The sequence below is a fragment of the Hemitrygon akajei genome, chromosome 3, assembly GCF_048418815.1.
Source record: "Hemitrygon akajei chromosome 3, sHemAka1.3, whole genome shotgun sequence".
Taxonomy (NCBI): Eukaryota; Metazoa; Chordata; class Chondrichthyes; order Myliobatiformes; family Dasyatidae; genus Hemitrygon; species Hemitrygon akajei.
This window is the reverse complement of record NC_133126.1, coordinates 85,528,070-85,550,329: the sequence shown is the minus strand read 5'-3', so window position 1 is coordinate 85,550,329 and position 22,260 is coordinate 85,528,070. Positions and strand designations below refer to the sequence as shown.

General features: G+C 42.5%; 1 protein-coding gene across 1 annotated transcript in view; it reads right to left on the bottom strand.

Annotated features, from left to right (window-relative positions):
* LOC140724555 (pleckstrin homology domain-containing family G member 3-like) overlaps positions 1-22,260 on the bottom strand; it is a 225,949-nt gene that overhangs the window by 85,780 nt on the left and 117,909 nt on the right. Inside the window, exon 4 of the mRNA XM_073038988.1 lies at positions 886-1,307. Within this exon, the coding sequence (XP_072895089.1) occupies positions 886-1,307 (422 nt within the window). The remainder of the gene's footprint in view (positions 1-885; positions 1,308-22,260) is intronic.

The following is a 22,260-nucleotide window of genomic DNA, read 5'->3' as shown; positions in this document are numbered from 1 at the left end:
CCAGATTCAAACACAAGAATTGATCATTTGTCCTGACTCATTTAAAGAATGAGACAACTGACTCCACCCTTGACATCTTCCCAAAAGACTTGAAATTTTCTCTTCTTCATTTAAGGTATCAATACATAAGAACATAGGAAATAGGAGTAGGAGTTGGCCATCCGGCCCATCAAGCCTGCTCCGCCATTCAATAAGATCATGGCTGATCTGGCCATGGACTCATCTCCACTTACCTGCCTTTCCCCCATAACCCTTAATTCCCTTACTATGGAAAAATCTTGTCTTAAATATACTTACTGAGGTAGCCTCCACTGCTTCATTGGGTAGAGAATTCCACAGGTTCACCACTCCCTGGGAAAAGCAGTTCCTCCTCATCTCCATCCTAAATCTACTCCCCCAAATCTTGAGGCTACATCCCCTAGTTCTAGTCCCACCTATCAATGAGAACAACTTTCCTGCCTCAAATACCAACCTAAAACACAAGTGCAATAATAAGGTTGGTGGAACTGTAGAACACTCTCCGAGCCTACGCTCATTTCACATCACATAGCAATAACGTTTGCATCATATAAGCCTGTTTCTGAAAAGCTGGAAATACTCTGCAGGTCAGGCAGTTTCCATGGAGATGCAAACAAGGTCAGGGTTTCACATCAACAACTTTTCAACAGAGCCCAAACAAAGTTGTGATAGGTCATTCACTGGAAACATTACCACTATTTTGTGCTATGATACTGTCTGAATTTCTAGTCTTTTAATACCGACATTAACCACATTTCAAAAAGCATTTCTGGTTTGCTGTTGACTTCTATTGATATCCTGCCTCATTGCATTCTGCTCCAATGACTTTGTGCCACCAGTGGAAAAGGTAAAAAGTCAGACACCCACCTCAACGATGCTCCGCAGATCCTGCACGTACATTCGTTCAGTCTCGAGTATTTCCATGACAACCCTGTCCACATATGACAGCTTAGGGTTGGGGGCCATAGCCCTGGTTGCTATGGGAGACAAAGGGAGCTGACGGAAGTTGACATTCATGTTTGTCCGGTCCACCAAGTTGTTGTTGTTGTTGTATTCCCGCTCGGCCTTGAGTGTGCGCAAAGGCAGAGCCGACTCCACTCGGACATCGTCACCCAGTCGGCTCGTGGTGTCCGAGGGGCCGTGGCAATCCTGTAGGGAGCTCAAGGAGCTGGCACTCACGGGGCGCTCAATGTCCGAGCAGTCGGTGTTGACCGACATGGAGCTGGTGGTAATGGTAGACATCCTGTCATGGCTGCTCAACGAAGAGGTGGAAGAAGTCCGAGGAGATTCTGAGAGAGAGGAGAAGGAAAAGAAGAACTTGTCATCCCCTTCAAGCTTACAGGAATACTTATTGTTTATCCAGAGATCTGACTTAACAGAAAAAAGGTCACAAATTGATTTCCTTAATAGATCCATTTGTGCTCAGAGCTCCTAGGAACTGGCCAGTCTCTTTTGTTGTACCCCAGTGAAATCACCCCTGCCCATTTGTATAACAGCCTTTGCTAAAGCTCCATTTATAGCATCATCTTAAAAGGAATGTGTTTATTTCATGCCTCGTACAAGATCAGTGTCCAAAGTATTTTTGAAGTATAGTTACGGTTGCAACATAGGAAGCCTTTTCAGCTAATTTTGGCTCAACAAGATCCCGCACTCAGATATGTGATAATGACTGTATCGTCTATTTCAGTAGTGTTGGTCAAGAGAGAAATACCTTCCAGGACACTGTGGAAATCATTCTTGTTCTGCTTCTAACAGTATCATTGGTTCTTTTCTATCCAGTCGTGAGGTACAATGTGGGATTTGTTAGGTCCCTAGATAGCCTGTCTCACATTTCATTACCTGAGTGTCGGCCTGGATTAGGTGCTGAAATCTCTGAAATGGGATTTCAGTCCACAGTACTTTGACTCTCTTGACTCTGGAGAGATCTTTGTTCATCCCAACCCAGCTTCCCATACCCATCCCTCACCACATCATGAAAACCAACCCCCCATCTATGGACTTTGTCTACACTGCTCATTGGCTTGGTAAAGCAGCCAATGTTTCAAAGATACCACTTTCCCCAGACATTCCCTCTTCTCCCTTACCCCCCCAAAAGAAAATTAGACATGATATAAATGCCTAACAGCAAATACCATCAAGCTCCAGGAAAACGTCTACCCCACTGTTACAAGATTGCTAAACTGTTCCCCTACTTTGATAAGACAGACTCTTGACCACACAATCTAGCTCATCTTAGCCTTGCACCTTTTTGTCTGCTGGCACTGCACTTTCTCTGTAACTGTAACATTTTATTCCACGTACTGTTATTGTTTTTCCCTTGTACCACCTCAATGTACTCAGGCAATGAAATGTTCGGTATGAATGGCATGAGAAATGAAGCTTTTCTCTGTAACTCAGTCCATGTGACGTTAAGAAACCCAATTGCCCTCTGCCATGATTCAATTACTTTGTGTTGCTTTATCATCTGTGCTGAACATTGGCTCCTGCTGTCAAATTCATAATTGTAACCCCGACCTTCCCCTCCAGTCAGACCCTTGTCTGATAAAGATGATGGTAAAGTGGGAGAATAAAGAACTTTTTCTCAACATTCTTTGTAGTGTGGAAAGTGTCATTCACCTTGTCTCTGACACCAAAACATATCCTTTAGTAAAGTCTTTCCATGATCTCCTTAACCCATTTTCCGTTGTTCTGTTTAGGAGGATTACTTCAGGATTATGGTGGGGGAGGGAAGTTAAGGCTCACCTCCCCTGTACTCCATTGATAATCTCCAGCTATCCAGCAGGGCTGCACAGCCACAGGGTTTGTAAAAGCAGAACAGAACAAAAATAAATGCTGGAAACAGCAGGTGGGATCCCATTCCAGCTGTAAGAAGTAGAGTGAAGGGATTTCTCAAGGCTGTTAAGACCAGTTGTTTAAACTACACAAACCACTCACATCCTGTAATTAGCTTGGAAAAGATCAACTTCCACCATGGCAAACTTTCCCGATTCTTTACCATACCTGTTATTTGTTCTACTCTATCATTTGTATAGATGCACCACAGAGAACATCCTTATCAATATGCATCAATGCTTATCCATAAAGAACTACAGCATAGAAACAGGCTCCATGACCCATTTAGTCCAGGCCAACCCACTTATACTGCCTACTCCCATCGATCGGCACCTGGACCACAACCCCCCATATCCTTCCCATCATGTATCTATCCAAACTTCCCTTAAACGTTGAAATTGAAATTGTATTCAGCACTTGCACTGGCAGCTCGCTCTCTCACCACCCTCTGAGTGAAAATGTTTCACCTCATGTTCCCCTTAAACTTTCACCCTTAACCGGTGACCTTTCATTGTATGTAGTCTGATCCAATCTCAGTCGAAACAGCCTGCTTGCATTTATCCTATCTATACCCCTCATAATTTTGTAAACCCAAATCAAATCTCCCTTCAATCTTCTACATTCTAGGGAATAAATTTCTAGCCTATTCAACCTTCATTATAACTCAGGTCCTCCAATCCTGGCAACATCCTTGAAGTTTTTTTCTGTATTCTTTCAGTCTTATTTACATCTTTCCTGTAGGTAGGTGACCAAAACTGCACACAATACACCAAATTAGGCCTCACCAATGTCTTATACAACTTCAACATAACATCCTATCTCCTGTACTCAGTACTTTTGATCTATGAAGACCAATGTGCCAAAAGCTTTTGTTATGACCATATCTACCTGTGATGCCACTTTCAATGAATTATGAACCTGTATTACCAGATCTTTTTGTGCCCTAACCGTTCACTGTGTAAGACCTACCCTGGTTAGCCCTCCCAAAGTGCAATACTTCTCTGCATTAAATTCCATCTGCCATTTTTCAGCCCATTTTTCCAGCTGGTCTAGCTCCTCTGCAAGTTCTGATGGTCTTCCTCTCTGTCCACTACACCCCCAATCTTGGTGTTATCAGATCCAGTTAACCACGTCATCATCTGGATCACTGATAGAGGTGACAAACAACAAAGAATCCGGCACTAATCTATGTGGCACACCACTAGTCACAGGCCTCCATTCAGAGAAGCAATCCTCCACTACCACTCTCTCGTTTCTCCCACAAAGGCAATGTCTAATTCAATTTACTACCTCACCTTGAAAGCCAAGCCACTGAACTTTCTCGACCAACCTCCATGAGGTACCTTGTCAAACGCCTTGCTGAAGTCCACGTGGACAATATCCTCGAGTACAATATACTCGAGTACCTCATGTGTACCTACTTACCTATACCTGCTATGCACTTCTTTTTTCAAATATATTAACAAATATATATTTGTTAATATATTTGTATATATATTTTTATAATTTGTATATATACAAATATATATTTGTTAATATATTTTTATAATTTGTATATATATTTTTTCTATATATATATTTTTTTTTCAAATATATATTTCAATATCTCTTGAAAACCAAGCTTTCCTAAACTTGTTATCCTGCCTTTTATTCTAACAGGCACATACAAACTTCACTTTTGCAGGCCTCCCCCTTACCAAGTACACCTTTGCTAGAAAACAGCCTGTCCCAACCCACACTTGCCTTATCCTTTCTGATAACAGTAAAATTTGTATAGTGTCTGCTCCTGCTCAGTTCCACAAGAAATTGCAGAGAGTTGTGGACACAGCTCAGTCCACCAGAAAAATAAGTCTCCCCTAAATGGCCTTCTTGCTGCCTTATCAAGTGTCCATCTAATTCTGCCTTAATAAGTACTCAAAGACTTTGCTTTCACTGCCAGTTAAGGAAGTCCCAAAGGCTGACAACCGTCAAGGAAAATAAAACCCTAAATGGGCATCCACCCTATCAAGATCTTTCAGGATCCGTCATTTCAATCATTTCCTCTCACTGTTATACACTCTGATAGATGCAGGCCCACTGTTTCTAGCCTTTACTCACAGTACCATGTACCCAATCCAGATACCAGCCTAGAAGATCACCTTTGAACTCTTTTCAACTCATTAACGTCCTTCCTTATATAAAGACTGATGCCATACGCAATACTCAACATGTAATCTCGCAAATGCATTATAAGCAAAACTCAGCCGCTCTCCTTTTATATTCAATTCTGTAGCAATAAATAATAATACAGTTTTCTTTCCTAATTATTTTCTGTAACTATATAGGAATCTGTGAATCATGCACTCTGTGACCCAGGTCCCCCGGGCAACTTAGAACTCAGCAATCTCTCACCACTTAAAAATTAAGGGACTTTATTTTTCCTCTAAAAACAAAAAATTATTGCTAAAGAAATATGGTGTGTCCTACGTAACCTTCACTGATTCTTACTGATGTGTCACCATTAAAAAAAAATGCTAGCCTGTTGCATCATGATTTGGTACAGCAACTGCTCTGCCTGGGACCACATGAAACTGCAGAATACTGTGGACAGCTCAGCACGCTATGGAAGCCTTCCTCCCATCCTTGGAGATACCTCAGTAAATCAGCCAATATACTCAAAGACCCCACCCACCCTGGACATTCTCTCTCCTACCCCTTCCCATCAGGCAGAAGATACAAAATCCTGAAAGCATATACCCTCGGCACAAGGGAAGTTTCTATCCGGCTGTTATAAGGCTGTTGAATGGGCTTCGTCGTCTTATTGTATTTAGAGATACAGCAAGGTAACAGGCCCTTCTGGCCCAATAAGCCTGTGCTGCCCAATTACACCCACGTTGCACCTGCTAACCCATTTGGTTCTGGAAAGTGGGAGGAATCCGGAGCTCTTGGAGAAAACCCATGTGATCACAGGAAGAGCACAGAAACTTTTTACTGACAGCGACAGAACTGAACCCAATGCTGCAACAGCATTGTACATTATGGTGGACGACACTCAATCTGCCCCATTACAGCCCTGAACCTTATCATCCATCTACAGTGTATTTTCTCTGTAACTATATTCTGCATTGTGTTATTGCTTTTCCCCTGTACTACCCTGATGTGATGGAATGGTCTGTATAGAAGGCAGCATGTAATGCCAAGTTCTTCCCACTGCATTGACAATAATAAACAAAGTTGGCAATTTGTCATCCCTAAGCTCCATGACCTGCATCGACTTCTGGTGCCAAATTCAGAATTCTAACCGCATTCCTACCTCTCATCTACAACCCTGCTGAGCCGTGAGCTCTGGCCTCCTGTCCATCGTGCACTCACACACTCTGGACGTCCGGTGTCAGCAAGTCTCACAATACCATCACTAGCTCTCTTTACCTTATTTGCATTCTACACCTACCTCCTTAATCATCTCCACCTCTGCCTCATAACCAAATTGCATTAGAGGATTGCTCCCATCTGATGATTACACATTGCTCCCAATGTGCACTCAAGTTAAAAGATTATGTAACGCCACTCTGGTCTCTCCATTCCCCGACAGCTGGCACTTTGTAACCAATTCTGAATACTGACCGGTTGCCTCATGATCTGATACAGCAATGCGAATGTACAGGAATGCAAGGAGCTGGGAGAGTAGTGGAGTCAACCCAATATATCACAGGCACATTCTTCCTCACCGTCTAAAATATCTACACGAGGTGCTGTCTCATGTCATCTACAAGAAGATGACATCCAAAGATCCCCACATTTCTAGGCTATGTCATCTTCTCATGGCCACCATTGGGCAGGAGGTAGAGAAATATGAATTATCACACCATGAGGTTCAACCCAATGAAACACACACAAATCGCTGGAGGAATCCAGCAGGCCAGGCAGTATCTATGGAAAAGAGTAAACAGTCGATGTTCTGGGCCAAGACTTTCATCAGGTTGAGCTTCCACTTGGATCTGGAAACCAGCACAGCTCAAATTACTATTTATATCACTACGACCACTTTGCTCTTTAACGGACATCTTTCTTTTGTTCTAATTGTGCTCTTGCTTATATAATTTTGTGTAATTTATGTTTTCTTGGAAAAGATGTGAATTCGATACTATGTGCCTGTGATGCTGTTGCCAAGTGAATTTTTCGTTGACCCTGTATATTTACATGGAGCACTGCGACAAGAAAACCAACCATCAAACACCCCCACCATCCAGGCCATATCCTCTTCTCACTACTGCCATTGCGTCAGGATGCACCAGTAAGCTCAGAGACAGTCACTACCCTACAACTGCCATCCTCTTGAATTGGCATGAATGACTTCATTCACCACTACTCTGAACTGATTCTACAAACTACAGCTTAGGTTTCAAGGACTCTTTACATCTCTTGTTCTCAGTATTATTTTTATATGCACTTTTTTTTTTAAACACATTGGTGTTTGTCAGTATTTTGCTGTATGAGTGTCATTTTTTTGGAAAAGTCTACTGATTTTCCTTTTCCCTGTGAACATCTGCAAGAAAATTAACCTCCAGGTAGTATCAATGTGTATTCATTGCCATATAAACAAACTTACTTGAAACCTTTTACTTGTACTTGGGCAGATGACCATAAGTTAGACTCAGCTGGATCACAGGCAGTTTTGGTGAACAAGGGTTCTATCTGCAGTATCAGATTCATTGAAGGTCAGGAAACTACAGGCACCTTCCCCATATATTTGCAACTATGAAAATAATTTGCATTGATGTGGCACCTTTACAACCCAACGACACCCATGCTCATGTTGTACTTTTGAAATGTAGACACTGTTTTATGCACTCAGTAGCCACTTCATTAGATACTTCCTGTACCTGCTAAAGTGGCCACTGAGTGTACGTTCATGGTCTTTTCTGCTGTAGCCCATCCTCTTCATGGTTTGACATGTTATGCATTCAGAGGTGCTTTTCTGCACACCACCTTTGTACACATGGTTATTTGGTTATAGTCTCTTTCCTGTCAGCTTGAACCAGTCCAGTCATTCTCCTCTGACCTCTCTCACTAACAAGGTATTTTCATCCACAGAGCCGCTCTCGCTCAATGTTATTTTGTTCTCACATCATTCTCTGTAAACTCTAGACTGCTGTATGTGAAAATCCCAGGAGATCGGAAGTTTTTGAGATACTCAAACCACCCCATCTGGCATCAACAATCATTCCATGGTCAAAGTCACTTAGATCATATTTCCTCCCCATTCTGATGTTTGGTCTGAACAACAACTGAACCTCATGACCACATCCGCAAACTTTTATGCACTGAGTTGCTAATACGTGATTGGCTGATTAGATATTTGCATTAATGAGGTGTACAGGTGTATCTAATAAAGTGACTACTGAGTGTATTGGAAACATTACTCACTGGGCAAAGGTCTGTGTGCAAGATATATCTTTCAGCTGTCAAGAGAAGGGCTGGTTTAAAAATGTTCTCACATTCAGAGTGCAAGAATAAGAATCAGCAAACCATTTACCTGGCAAACGCACTCGTCTTTGATAGTAAAACACCTGGAAGTGCACCGCAAGATCATAATCAGTCCAAATCTACTCTGCATGCAGCAAGTTAATGATAGATCACCAGAATATTAGCCAAAGCAGCAGCTTTTACAGAGCAGAGTTAACAGGAGAGGGTGCAAGAGAAAGGTATAGAGAAGAAATTCTAGGGTGAAGGGCTAAATAACCAAGAAATACATTGCAGCCAAAACTGGAGCCATGGACAATGGTGAGATGATGTGCAAGATTAAAAAGCAAGTGGTCAATTAATCTACCAACCCACACACATTTTGGGGGGGGGGGGGGGGAGTAGAAAACACCCAAAATAACCACATCCAAGAATCACTAATATACTCGATAAGCACAGTGAATTCATGAGTCTTGCATTGATAAATTTTAGCTATGCTTAGGGTTAGAATTCTGCTGGCAGCCAGACCAGAGTGAGGTGCTTGAGCAAACCATAATCTAGGCTGCAGTATTGTCCAGTGAGACTTCCCTTCTCACATAGGCAGGAGTAGATCACTCAGAACGACTCCAAACAAAAGCATGTCCTGTCCTCAACCATCCCTTCAGATTCTGACAGAGTCACACTGCTACCTGTGGGATGCCCCCATTCCCTTCCCTTGAATTGGAAGTAGCACAAGCTCAGACACCATGAAAACAAAACAGGCTAAATAAGTGCACCTGACGAAGGGTTTCCACCAGAAACATCGTCTGTACTTTTTTTTCCCCCATAGATGCTGCCTGGCCTGCTGAGTCCCTCCAGCATTCTGAGTGTGTTGCTCAGATTTCCAGCATCTGCAGATTTTCTCCTGTTTGTAAATAAAGCCACTGTCAACACCATAACTTTACTCCAAAGACCATGGCAGTGTGGTGTGATCTAAATAAAATTAACACCACAGCGGATATTGGAGCATCTCTGTCTCTCCTCTTCTAGGGAGTTTCTTATATTCACCTGAGGAATCAATGCACCATGCAATCACCCAATTAATCACACTCTTCAGCTCTTCACCCACAGGCAGGCAAATTTTTCCTCTTGCAGGGCTTATCCAATTTTACTTTCAAAGGAATGAATGAATGAAACTGCTACCATTTAAGGCACTAAAGACTACAAATCACCTCATAACTCAACTTTTCATTTTGCCCTTGGATCTTTTGCCAACAATCACCATTCATTTGTGACCCACCTGTCAGTGGAACTAGTTACGAGGAAGGACGGGGCAACTTGATTTTTTTTTCTTTTATTGTCTTTTTAATGTGCCAAAATGCTTCAAAGCCAGCAAACTATCTTTGAAGTTCAGTCTGTGTAACTTAGGAAATGCAGCAGCCAAACTGAGCACAGTAAATACCTCAACAGTAATGTGATAATCACAAAATAACCTTCAGGCAGAAAGAAATTTCCAGGAACATTTTGGCTAACACTTCCATTTTCCTTTGAAAAGCACTGTGGGATCTATTACCACCAACTGAGTAGGTAGACAGAGCCTTAACTCAAAAGGTTTTTCTTGTCTCTTTATAGTTGTCAGATGATTATTGTGTTTAACTGAAGTGCAGAATTTAGAAGATAGCATTTTTTTCTTAAAACAGAAGGTCAAGGTCCATCTGTTCCCCCTTCAATATTGTGGTCATCACATAATATAACAGATAGTTACTACAGCAATGACACAAACTGTTGATCCACATCAGAACAGAATGCAAATAGAGGAAAGACTAACAGAGAGAAACTTTGGTGACCTTGGGTCAAAGTATAATTTCCATTTACATAGACTAAGTGTGAATTGTTGAAAGAGCAGCATTTACTACCCAACATTAAGTCTTCTTGAAAAGGTAAATAACCTACAACCTCACTCATTTGAGAGTGATTATACTCCTTAAGGTTGTTATAGCCGGGGTTGATAAAGGGACAATATCCCACTTCCTATAAATGCTCCCAATGGCATGCATCTCAAATAGCCTCTGACAACTAAGTCCAACTCCTATCCTTCACACATGGCTTAGCTACTAAGCCCAGTGGAACCATTTCTACGGACAAGAGAAGGGGCAAAGAGGACTTACTGGTGCCTTAAAACTAGTCGCTTCAGACAGATGGCAAGGAAAACTCTGACCTCAACGCTCTGCTTGTGGTCATACCCACTCATGGGAAAGGCTTCGGGAGTAAACCCCAAGGAAAAAATCTGGAGCTAGAGTCCCTAAGGCAGCCTTACATTGAGTTCAATGCTGTCGGGCATCTCCTGCGACACAGCTGGTGCCAAACTGTATCTGTCTCTGCTGTTCCTTTGCTTTCACCAGATGTGTGGACAGCGGGAGATTGCTACATGGGCAACAGCTCGCTCTTCATATCGTACTGCCCAGGCTTGCACATCTAGACAGCTAGGACGCAACATCCATCGTCGACCCTGACCAAAGATGTGTATTCCTACCATCCTGCTGAACACCTACAGGCATTTGACCAAGATGGAAATCAAATGTTTTTTATTGCAAGATGGAAGTGTTCCCATGCATCTGCTATCCTAGAGAGGTAGGGATAAGGGTGCTGGGATCATTGTGTTTTCAACAGTAAAGAGTTTCTACAAAGTATTGGAGCAACAGTAGTAGTAGGACAGTGGTGCACCAAATGTGGAGTAAATATTTAAAATTAAGTACAAAGTGCCAAACAAATAGACCATTTAACTTTCCATATTATTTGGACTGAACATCACCAAACAGAACACATTCCTTCACACCCTTAATTTGTGCACCCTAAATGGAGAAATGCTTTTGGAATCCAAGAGGCGAGTCACCCATCACAAATACTCAAATTCCACCAGTGATGGAATGGGCCAGGTGTCAACTCGCCAGTCAGTTTCTGCAGAGTGTTGAAAGTGGAGAATTTGACAATGGTTATACTGTTGAATAGGAATATAGGTAGATTTTCTAAAGGAGTAGTCACTGCCTGGCACTTGCATGGCATAACTATTACCTGCCACCGATCAGGCCAAGCCCGACTAAAGCTTTACTCTATCCTTCGATATATTGTTAATGGATTTGAATAATAATGCACACTATCAATGTTCAACAGATTCTTTAATACTTCACAAAGATTGGAAGATGGCAAATATACCCGCCTATTCCAGAAAGAATAAAAAAGAGACACCATAGACCAGTTAGCTGATATCTGGAGTAGGGCTGGGATGTTAGAATCTATCATTAAGGAAGGGGCCGATAGGTTAATAGGAGTCTGAGCTGATTTATAAAAAGGAATCAATGTTTTGCAAACTTTGTATTTAGCAGAATAAATGTTAAAAGTGTTATATCAGCACTCTCAAAACAAATTCAATATGACTCCGCACAAGAAACTATGTATTACATAAAATTAGTGTATGTTATTGGAAATAATTAACTTGCATGGGTTGAGGGCTGGTTAGCAGACAGAAAACAAAGTAGCAATAAAGGGGAATCAAAATGTTGATTGTTTAGGTATCCAGCATTTTTCATTTCCTGGTTTACATCATAATGGCTGTTTATCTTATGCTTCTTGTATCAATACAGCCTTCGAGGTAGGTCCCACCACCTTACCATTAACAGTCGTTACGTAGACAAAAGCGGCTTAGTGTACTCCAATTGTTAAAATAGCTCAACCCAGTCTGTTACAGACATCACCTTTCTTCTGCACAAAGGGGATGTCTTTGTTCTCTCCTATATTCTCTCCTACTGAAAACTAACTTGCCTCTTTCCCAATTCCGATGAAAGTTCACGGACCTAAAACATTGACCTTCTTTTTCCACAGATGCTGCCCAGTGCTCCCGATGTTTTCTTTTTAATCAGATATTCGGAACAGGAAGGTTACTTTTGAGTTGGAAGAATGTAATTAACGGGGCTCTGCCTTGCTCCAATTGCATAGGTCCCTGGTCTGCCTGCAAGTATCATGTACATAACCTGCAGATGTACTGAAGGAAGAATAGTTTCAGTAGAGGGAGTGCAGTGAAGCACACTACAGTGATCCTCCATGTGATGGGCTTGTTGTATGACAAGTGATGAACACTGAGTTCAGTTTATGCCATTAGAAAATAAGTCATTTGAGTTCATCATGTTTTATTTGTGGACAGGAAGTGTCTGCATTGATTCCTAGCCTTCACAGTACCACAGAATTTGGAAAGAAGAAAATTTATTTAGTGCATGGTAGGTGTTGATGGTTGGCATACAGCAGATGGGCAGAAGGACACATTTCCATGGACCTCTATTCTACTTGGTATATCACTATATATTGAGGAGAGTCACGGGGTCAACTTCATCTCAAGCATGACACAATTGCTGTGTGTCATGTCTCAAAATAGCCATGTACTGTATCCCAAAGCAGGCACGAGAAAGGCCTCATTTGGAAACATATTGCCCTTTGATAATCTTTTACCAGTTGGTTGCCAGCACTTTATTTTTGCAAGTTCTTGTGGATTGCTCACCTCCCATCTTCTGTTATCTTGACATTATGCTGATAGGGTGTCGATCAGCACCCACTTGGACAAGCAGGCCAGCTCATGCTGTTTCCCACTTAACTGTAACAAGCGGACAAGTGGATCTCAACGATCTGAATGTAAACTGGGAGGAACACTAGAGAAAAAAGCTTCCTGCTGAGCATGGGAACAAAAATAACATCACTATTGAAGGATTTTATTTTGAAGAGCTGACTAAAGCAGAGGGTAGTGGGTGTTATTTATATGGGTTTCTGGAAATCTATTGATGGAGACCTGTATAAAATACTTTTAGTTCAAAGTGAAGCTCATGGAATTGAAGGCATATTATTGACCTGACAGGGAGGTTGGAAAAATAGGGAAGTCCTCAACTTGGCAGATCATGATCAGTGGCGTCACATAATGATGTGTTGGGAGCTCAAATATTCCCAGCATCGGATAAAGGGTTAGAAAGCTGCCATCAGTTGCTGATCACAGAAAGATCGGTGGCATGGTAAACAGTGTGGATAGAAGCATTAGATTACAAAGCTATTGATAGGTTAAGTAAACACAAACTGTGGCCAATGATTTCAAGATAGGCAAATGTATGAACATCCATTGTGTATCTAAAAAAGGAAGAGCAGGGTAAAATAATGAAAAGGTAGAAAGCTAATGAAAGCCTGGATGGGGTTCAGGAATAGTCATAAACATGCATGGGACGTGATCAAGAAAGCTAACTCATTTCTTGCTTTTATAAAATGGAGGACTGCACCACACAGAGAGAAGGTATGCTATATTAGAGAATAAAGATACGTCCATTTAAAACTGAGATGAAGAGCAATTTCTTCAGCCTGAAGGCAGTGAATTCATAGAATTCATCACCACAAAAGGCTGGGAAGGGATTGATAGGTTCCTGACTAATAAAGGGTATTGAGGCTTACGGGGAGAAGGTGAAAATGGGGCTGAACAGCCATGAGTGAATGGAGGAGCAGAACAGCCCGCTTCTGTTCCTATATCTTACAATCTTATACAAAGCCACTTCTAGGGCATTGAGGTGGTCATAAATCATTCAGGTCATGGACTCCAAAAGCCCTCTCTGTGTACAATGTTCCCCTAAGACTCCCTCTAACTTGCAAAATCTCACTTTAAACATGAGCTTAGACACCCCTACAATGGGAAACAAATTTTATTATCTCGTCCCTCAATTTTATACACCTCCATCTCCTCCGCTCCAGGAAAAACAAATCCAGTGTCTTCTTATAACAGAGATGTTTCAATCCAGGCAGCTTCTTAGTGAATGCCTCTGCATTCTCACTCTACTCCCCTCTCAGTGTGGATACACAGAGCTTTGCAGTGAGAGAAACACCTTCTCAAAAATCATCGGTGACAGAAGCTTCCTTCAGGTTCTTAATGAGATCTTAGGTTGTGAAAAGATATTGCTGTTTCAAGGGCAAATAAAGAGGGGATGGAGATAGATGTCTTTATACAGTGTACTTCAAAGTGAAATCCAAATTAACCTCTGTAGGAAATGCCATAAAAACAGTTTACATACAGGACGTAATGGTCATACAAAATGAACTGCACCTCTAGAGGCCAGGACACTTCCTGCCTGGCATCTATATGAAGTCAAACTTAACTATTGAAACAAAAGTCAAATTATCATTTCATTTGGTCTTTGTTAAAGGACTGGTCTTTAAACAGTCTTACTGCACAGACTTTAACCATTCTCACTTCAAAAATATTGTCCTTAATGACATACTTGCTTGTGGTAATGTCTAATGAGAAGGGAAGTGAGATCTGGTTTGGGAGCAAATTTTGCCCTGTCCAGGATGAGTCCAATTTCACTATCTACAGCAGTGTCTGTGACCTTGAGGTTTGCAACAGCATCAATAGCTTTAGTTAATGCATCACAGAAGATGCAGAGCTCTTTCTTTTGAGCTGTAGATAGCAGAGTTGTATGTAGGTGCTTGGAACCTTCTAACCTTTAAGATCCTGAAGGGAAGAACACAACTGTTGCTATTGCTTGTGTTTCTCTTTAGGGAGTGGGACATCCCATCACGAGTGTCTCAGGTCAACTCTTAACATGAATCATCCCTCGATACCAACTGGAGCAGCAAATCCAAGAGGGTCAAATAGGCTGTTGATAGTCAATAGCACACCCCAATGCAAAAGGTGTCTTTCAGTATGAGTAACCTGGAAAGTAAGAGTGCTGTAACAAAGTCCTGTCCAAGGCCCAGAATGCACTGCATAGCAGGGAAATCTTGTCCAAGATCAAGATTCTGTAGACCTTTGGCAAGATCTTCAGACAGGAAACACTGCCTGACCTCAGCACTGTTGGATGCGATCTTAATACAGTCTGAGATTAGACTACGCCAACATGTCTTGCGCTGATGTTTCTTCAGCATTAGAAAACGATTTCAGACCATCATCAACACAGAAATGCCTTTCCCTGTACCTCCACGCTTCAGTGCCGAATTCCTTCTCTCCCTTGAAAACCATCCTCTTAAGCCATAGATTGCCACAGCTGGCAAGGGGTAGTTAACAAATACATTAAATCTCATGCAGTACTCTGGGATCTCGTCATCCAGTTGGTGGTCACAAAACCACAACAGTCTGAAAGTGGTCTTGATGATTGTATCTGACTAGGAAGCTGTGGAACATTAGTCTGATTTCTGCCATCAGTGCAACAGACTCAGTTCTGAAACACGAGATCCCCGAGCAGACTGTTATCAAGGTCTAGACCCCACAAGAGCACATTGTTCAGTGATACGTCTTTGAATTGCGCACTTGAATCAGAGACAATTTGCATTTGGGCAGATTTCTGGGGTGGTAAACACCAAAGTTGGGCAAATACCAATTTTCTTTGTTGGAATCCGGTAGAGGCACTAAATCAGCAGGACTGTTCCTGTAGAGTCTCTCCATGAACTCTACGTAACGATCTTTCATTTGTTTCCCTTCTGAATGTGCAACTGAGAGACATGAGTCAGCTGAGGGCCTGCTCTCTGTTATTTGGTAGGAATTATCATGGCAGTGATAAGCAAGGGGAGCTGCCCATCTTTTGACTCGTCTCTACTAAACTCTGTTCATGATTAAAAGGAAGACCTCATCTTTGATGGAAGGTGCCAGTTTATAATCTCCTTCTGAGTGACAGAAGACCAACCTGCCTGAACTGGTTTGAGCAGCGGCAAGCACATCAGGGTGCCTGGTTTGCTCACCTACAATCTGCTCTTTCACACAGATTTTACTCTCACAGGGTTGAAATTACTTGGACGCCTGTTCTCCAGTACATTAATCTTAAATGACAGTGGGCTGATAAGCTCCATCGAGGCAGACTTCACCCACTACAGCCTAACTCAGGTCCACTTGTTCGGTACAAGGTGCATTGTGCTGCCCACGTCCCTTATGTACCAAGGATGGTGTCTCTGCCAAACAGCTGAAGAATCTCAGCAGAAAAGTCAAAGTAGGAGAATCTTGTCAACTATGTCCTGTGAATTGCCGTGTGCAGCTTCAGGAGTTGAGATTTCATCCCTGTTGTTGGAAATATGGTCACACTCAGTCAGGGTCAGCAAGAGTGAACAGACCTCCCCATTACAAATCCACGAGCTCTCTTGCAGGCAACTTCGCACGATTCAGAACATGCCTTTAGGGTGTACAGGGAAATAGGACTTTCAACTTAGATTTGTGCATTGTCGTGTACAGCATTCAGATACGTCTCCAGTTGACAGAAAATGTCTTTGAAGAGTTATCTTTTGACTCTATGACCCTCACAGAGCAGATATACAAAGCACCCTATTAAACACCATCTCAAAAAAAATCACGAGATGAGGCTTCCTTCAGGTTTTTAATGAGATCTTACTTATAGAAAGATATTGCTGTTTCAAAGGCAAATAAAGAGGGGCTGGAGATGGATGCCTTTCCCCTGTGTGCTTCAAATCAAAATCCAAATTAACCCGCAAAGGAAATGACACAAAAAAAAGTTTACATACAGGAAGAGACATTCATACAAAGTGAACTGCTTACAAAACAAACTGTACTTCTAGTGGTCAGAATACACATCCTTCCTGTAGTGAGGCAACTTGAACAGTGCATAATACTCCAGGAATGTCCTTCCCAGTATTTTACGCAGCTTTAACAAGGCATCTCAACTCTTATCTTCTATGCCACAGCTGATCCACCTGTGCTGCCACTTTTATGGACCTATACACTTGCATCCCCATGGTCTCCCTGTTCATCAACACTCCCTTGTGCCCTTAGGCACTGTACTTACCTACTTGTGTTTGTTCTGCCAAACCGCATTACCTCAGCATTGTTAGGATTGCATTCCATTTCCCATTGCTCCACCCAGTTTTCCAGCAAATCTGTAGCCTGCTGTACTCTTAGGCAAATTTCCTGCTACCTCCGACACCAACAATTTTCATTCTATCCACCACTACTTATCATACCTCCTACATTCACATCCAAGTACATCACAAACATCAAGGTCCCAGCTCAAATCCTGTTGTACACCACTGGAAATTGGTTTCCAGTCAGAATAGTTGCTCTTCCACCAGCACACCTCCCCTTCGATTTTGGTACCGATTTGCCAGCTTGCCTTGGATTCCACAGGCTCTAAACTTTTGGACCAGCCTTTCATGCAGCACCTTACCAAAGGTCTGGAAATAACATCTACCACACTCCCCTCATGAATTAGCAGAGCCATCACCTCAAATAATCAAAGTGGTGCAATGGGATCTCCTACCATCAAAGCCATGCTGGCTCTTCCAATCCCTGCCTTTCCAACTGAAGATAAATCCTATCCCTTGTCAGCATTTTTCCAATTTTCCTCAGTCAGAATCTGAGGTGTTTATAGTACCAAATGACAAGAGAAGACTGCGGGGAAGGAGACCAGGGACGTATACAAAAGCAAAATGAAAATTCTGACCCAAGGACTGAAGCACTGGGTGAACGGGTAAAGGCAAAGTACAAATTTGTTAACAGTAGCCTAGCCCCACAGTGACAGCATGGGAGACCTTCGTAGTAAATGCTAATTGGTTTATTACTGTCATATGTACTGAGGTACAGTGAAAAAAATGTTTTGCTTGCCATCCATACAGATCATTCCAAAAAAATATTGAGATAGCACAAAGGGAAAAATAACAACTGAAGACAGATTTAAGTGTTATAGTTACATTTAGGCCATGAGGAGGTAGGTTGTGGGGTGAAGTGTCTATCTTATTGTACTACAGGATCATTCAATAGTCTCAGAACAGCAGGATATAAGCTATTCTTAAGCCTGGAGTTATGTTTTCTGGTTTGTGCACCTTTTGCCAATGCAGCCAGGGGTGGGGGGGGGGGGGGTGAAGAATGATCAGACTGGGAGAGGTCTTTGATAATGTCGGCTGCTTTCTTGAGACAATGAGAAGTATAGACAGAATCTATGGCGGTGAGGGGGGGCAGGCTGGGGGGAGAGGCCAGTTTCCACATTGGGGGAGAAAAAAATTGTACAGTCCATCTAAAAAAAAAATGGAGATGGCTAATCAACTCCAACCAAAGCTAAACCCTACAACTTGCAAGAAAGGCAGGAATCTCAGTTGCTGTTCCACTTCCAACCCACGCTTACCCAAGCCATCTGCAGCAGATCAGATACCCTTCCAAATTAACAGACAACTTTGCACAGAGTAAGAGAAGGCAGGAACTTCCAGGTTAGTCCCACATATCTACAAAGACAGCCACAAAGCTACATTGAAGGCTGTACCAACACAAGAGCTGGACAGAAAAACACAGAGCAGCTGAAACTAAAGACAACCAAAGGTTCTGTGCACAACAAGTTAACACCTGTTCCAATTCTTCCAGGCTCAACAATTAGTCGCTGGTGGAGCTACAGCACAAACTCTGGAGATGCCCCAGCATGCTCACCAGGAAGTGTCAAGAGCTACCTCTTTGGAGAAAATGCACTGTACTCCCACACTAGGTCACAGCCCTTTGCAAACACATCTTTTTTTCCCCCATGCTCATTTCACTGCAACCCCACTCATTCACAGGATTGTGCGAGCAACACCAGGATTTTTATTGCCTGTGCAGGACCACTTCTGAAGAGGGTCAATCACACTGCTGTATCTGCAGTCACCTACCAACCAGATCAGATAAGGATGGTCCGGTCAGTTTGAACCGGATGGGTTCCCAAAACTATGCAGCATTACTGACACTACCATTTTTCTTTAAAACCTCCAAATTTACCTAAATATATAAATTTAAACTATTCAGCTACCATGTTGGAATTTGAGCTTGTGTTTTTGAAGTCAGTTTCCAGGCCTCTGGATGCGACTCCAATAGCTTAATCACTACGTACCATCTCCCTAGCTCCTGATGGGGAGAAATGGATAGCAATTAACACATGGCATAAACAGCAATCTGACAATGACTGGTTAATTAACATTCCTGTGTACACAGACACACCAAAACAAAATCAGCAATAGATGCAGAATGCTGGGATAATTTCAACCAGTAGACACTAGAGATAATATAGATGCTGGAAATCTTGAGACACACACACAATACTGGGAAAACTCAGGTCAGGCAGCATCTATGGAGAGAAATACAGACAATGTTTGGAGCTGAGATACTTCATCAGGACCCAACCAGCAGACAGGGTACACAAGGCCTTGGTTGAGAGTTCCATTGAGAGTACAGCATCCTCACTGCTGCACTGGAACGTCATGTCCTCACACTCCTGAAGTAGGATGTGAACTCAAACTTCTCATTCAGAAGCACTGAATGCCTGGAGAGGAAAACCACCACAATTTCAGGTGGCCTACCACAAATGGTCACTATATTCTTGTGGTCGACATCGGCCAGGCAATTAAAGGATGGCGATTGTTAAAGAAGGAATGTTTTATTTTGGTTTCTTGCACATCTAGTTAAGACCCCGTTGAATTAATCAGGAACATTTATGCCCAGTAAGGGTCGACTTTAAAGAATGGGACGTTTAAAATAGAGGTGCCTGGATTACACTGAAACAGGTCTCTCAGTAGTGAAATGCTGCTCATCCTCCAAGCCAGCTTTGCCATGCCTTAAAAACCAATAGTTGGAGAACTCAGCAAGTCAAACAGCAACTGCGGCTTGACTCATTGAGTTCTTACTGAGTGGTGTGCTATTTGCTAAACTTACGATGTCTATCGTCTCTTGCTACTCCACCCTCTTCTTCCTACCTTTCTTCGTCCTGCCTCATCCTCATACTTCTTTCTTCCTCTTGCCCTTAAATACATCTACAGTATTCTACACCGCAAGCCTTAGAGAGTTCCACCATTTCCATACCAGGAGAAAAAGCAAAAAGAGATCTTTGTAAAACTTACTGGAGATAGTTTTGGATAACCTGCACTCTTCCAAATGCAAACGTAATGCCTACCTCTAACTTGCTAAACAGTGCCATAATATTAATGAAGCCCCTATCAGTGAAAGTACCACTATTTTGCTCAGGCTTTCCCGAATTCTTTCTTATAAATCCTGTTGCACCGCCTTTTGAATTTTCATACCTATATCACATCAAAGAGAAATGTGAATATCCCAGTATGATGTATCAGATTTGAAACAGAGGACTTTACAAAGGAAGGACTGATAGATTACGCATAATACTATATAACAAAGGATACAATCTCGAACTCTACCCTCAATTACATAGTAACCTTACACCGGTAGGGTTACTATGTAATTTAGTGCACAGTACAAGAGGTGTGATGGGCGACCTGAATTTCTGGCCAATATCTACCTGCCACTGCATTGATTTATCGGGCAGGAGTATAGAGGGAAGAGTCACAGTGAATCAACATGCATGCTTGTGTTTTAGGGACAGCAGTTATCATTCTGCCTCCTCTTGCACCAGGAAGAGGGCAGAAGAAGACAGTTTAAATGTGTCTGTCAAAGGACACGGCTGCCACTCAATGGGAGAACACACACCGGGGGAAGTCAGCAGGTCACGCAGCACCTATGGGTCTCAGCCCAAAACATCCCGTCCATAGGCGCTGCCTGACCTGATGAGTTCCTCCTGCATTTTGTGTGCATTGCTCAAGATTTCCAAAGTCTCACATTTTCTCAGTGAGAGAAGATCCCCACCCACCACGCACCAACTCCAACAATCCCCATACCACACAAAGAAAACGGGATATAGACAGAGAAATAAACAAACTCCAAAAAGATCATTCAAATTCAACTTGGGGTTGCAGCACACAACTTCAATTGTCTGTGCAAATAAACAAGCGTCTCTTTGTCCTGCATCAAATAGACAGAGGCTCATTTCGAAAGCTGCACCCTATCCAGACAGCTGTCCCTCTGCTGCTCAGAAAATGTAATTCAGTGGCTATGGTGTTACGCTCCAGCTCCTGGTGAGACAGGCTCGACATATACCAGCTAAGAGCCTCCAGCACCAGCACATGTACCAGCTGGTAGTCAGTTACACAGCACCAGTGCAAACCTAAAAGTTGGTACTGATGTACTTTTGTCACGGGTACCTGAATACAATGGGGATAAATTGTTTGCGTGACATGCGGACAGATCATACCATGCATTAGTACACAAGGTAACAGAAGGCATACTATAATGTTAACACTGAGGACCCCTTCACCCAGGTTATGCCTTGTTCTCACTGCTACCATTAGGAAGGTGGTACAGAAGCCTGAAGGCATACACTTCATGATTCAGGAGCAGTTTCTTCTTATCTGCCATCCAATTTCTGAATGGACACTGAACTCACAAACATTACCTCACTACTTTTATTATTTCTATTTTTGTACTACTTATTAAATATATACATATCTTCTATGTGGTGGTGTACTGGGGCAATGACATCAACACGGGTGATGCCCACAGGTTCAATAAACTGATTAGAAAGGCTGACTCTGTATAGGAGTCAAACTGGACACATGGGAGGCTGTGGTAGAACAAAGGACCCTCCAGAAAATCCTGGCAGTTCTGGACAATGTTTCTCACCCTCTGCATGCCACCTTGGCTGAACAGAGGAGCACTTTCAGTAATAGACTAAAGGCTGATTTATACTTGTGCATCACATCTACACCATAGGTGTCACGTACCCTATGCCATACCTACGCTGTACCCTATGCAGTAGGGTGACGTGCATCTCTCCAGAAAAGTTACTCACGCGTCATGGTGACGCAGACCGCAACAACTGTGATTGGTCCATTTGGTAGCATTGCATTTCCTCCTACGCATTTCCGGTTGCTTCTTCTCCACCATGTCTGTAGGCTGTGCATACACCGATACGAAATAGGTGAACCAAATAGTTAAATCTACCTGCCAACATGCGAAAATGTTTGAAATGCATTTCCTCATCCACGTCTCTCAAGAAGAGGCTCAACACAGTGGCATAGAAACCCCACCGCCAACAAGCGTTTTGGTGCACACCAACGCATGCTCGCTACGGCGTGGAGCGACGCAGAAGTGAAAATCAGGGGTACAGCACA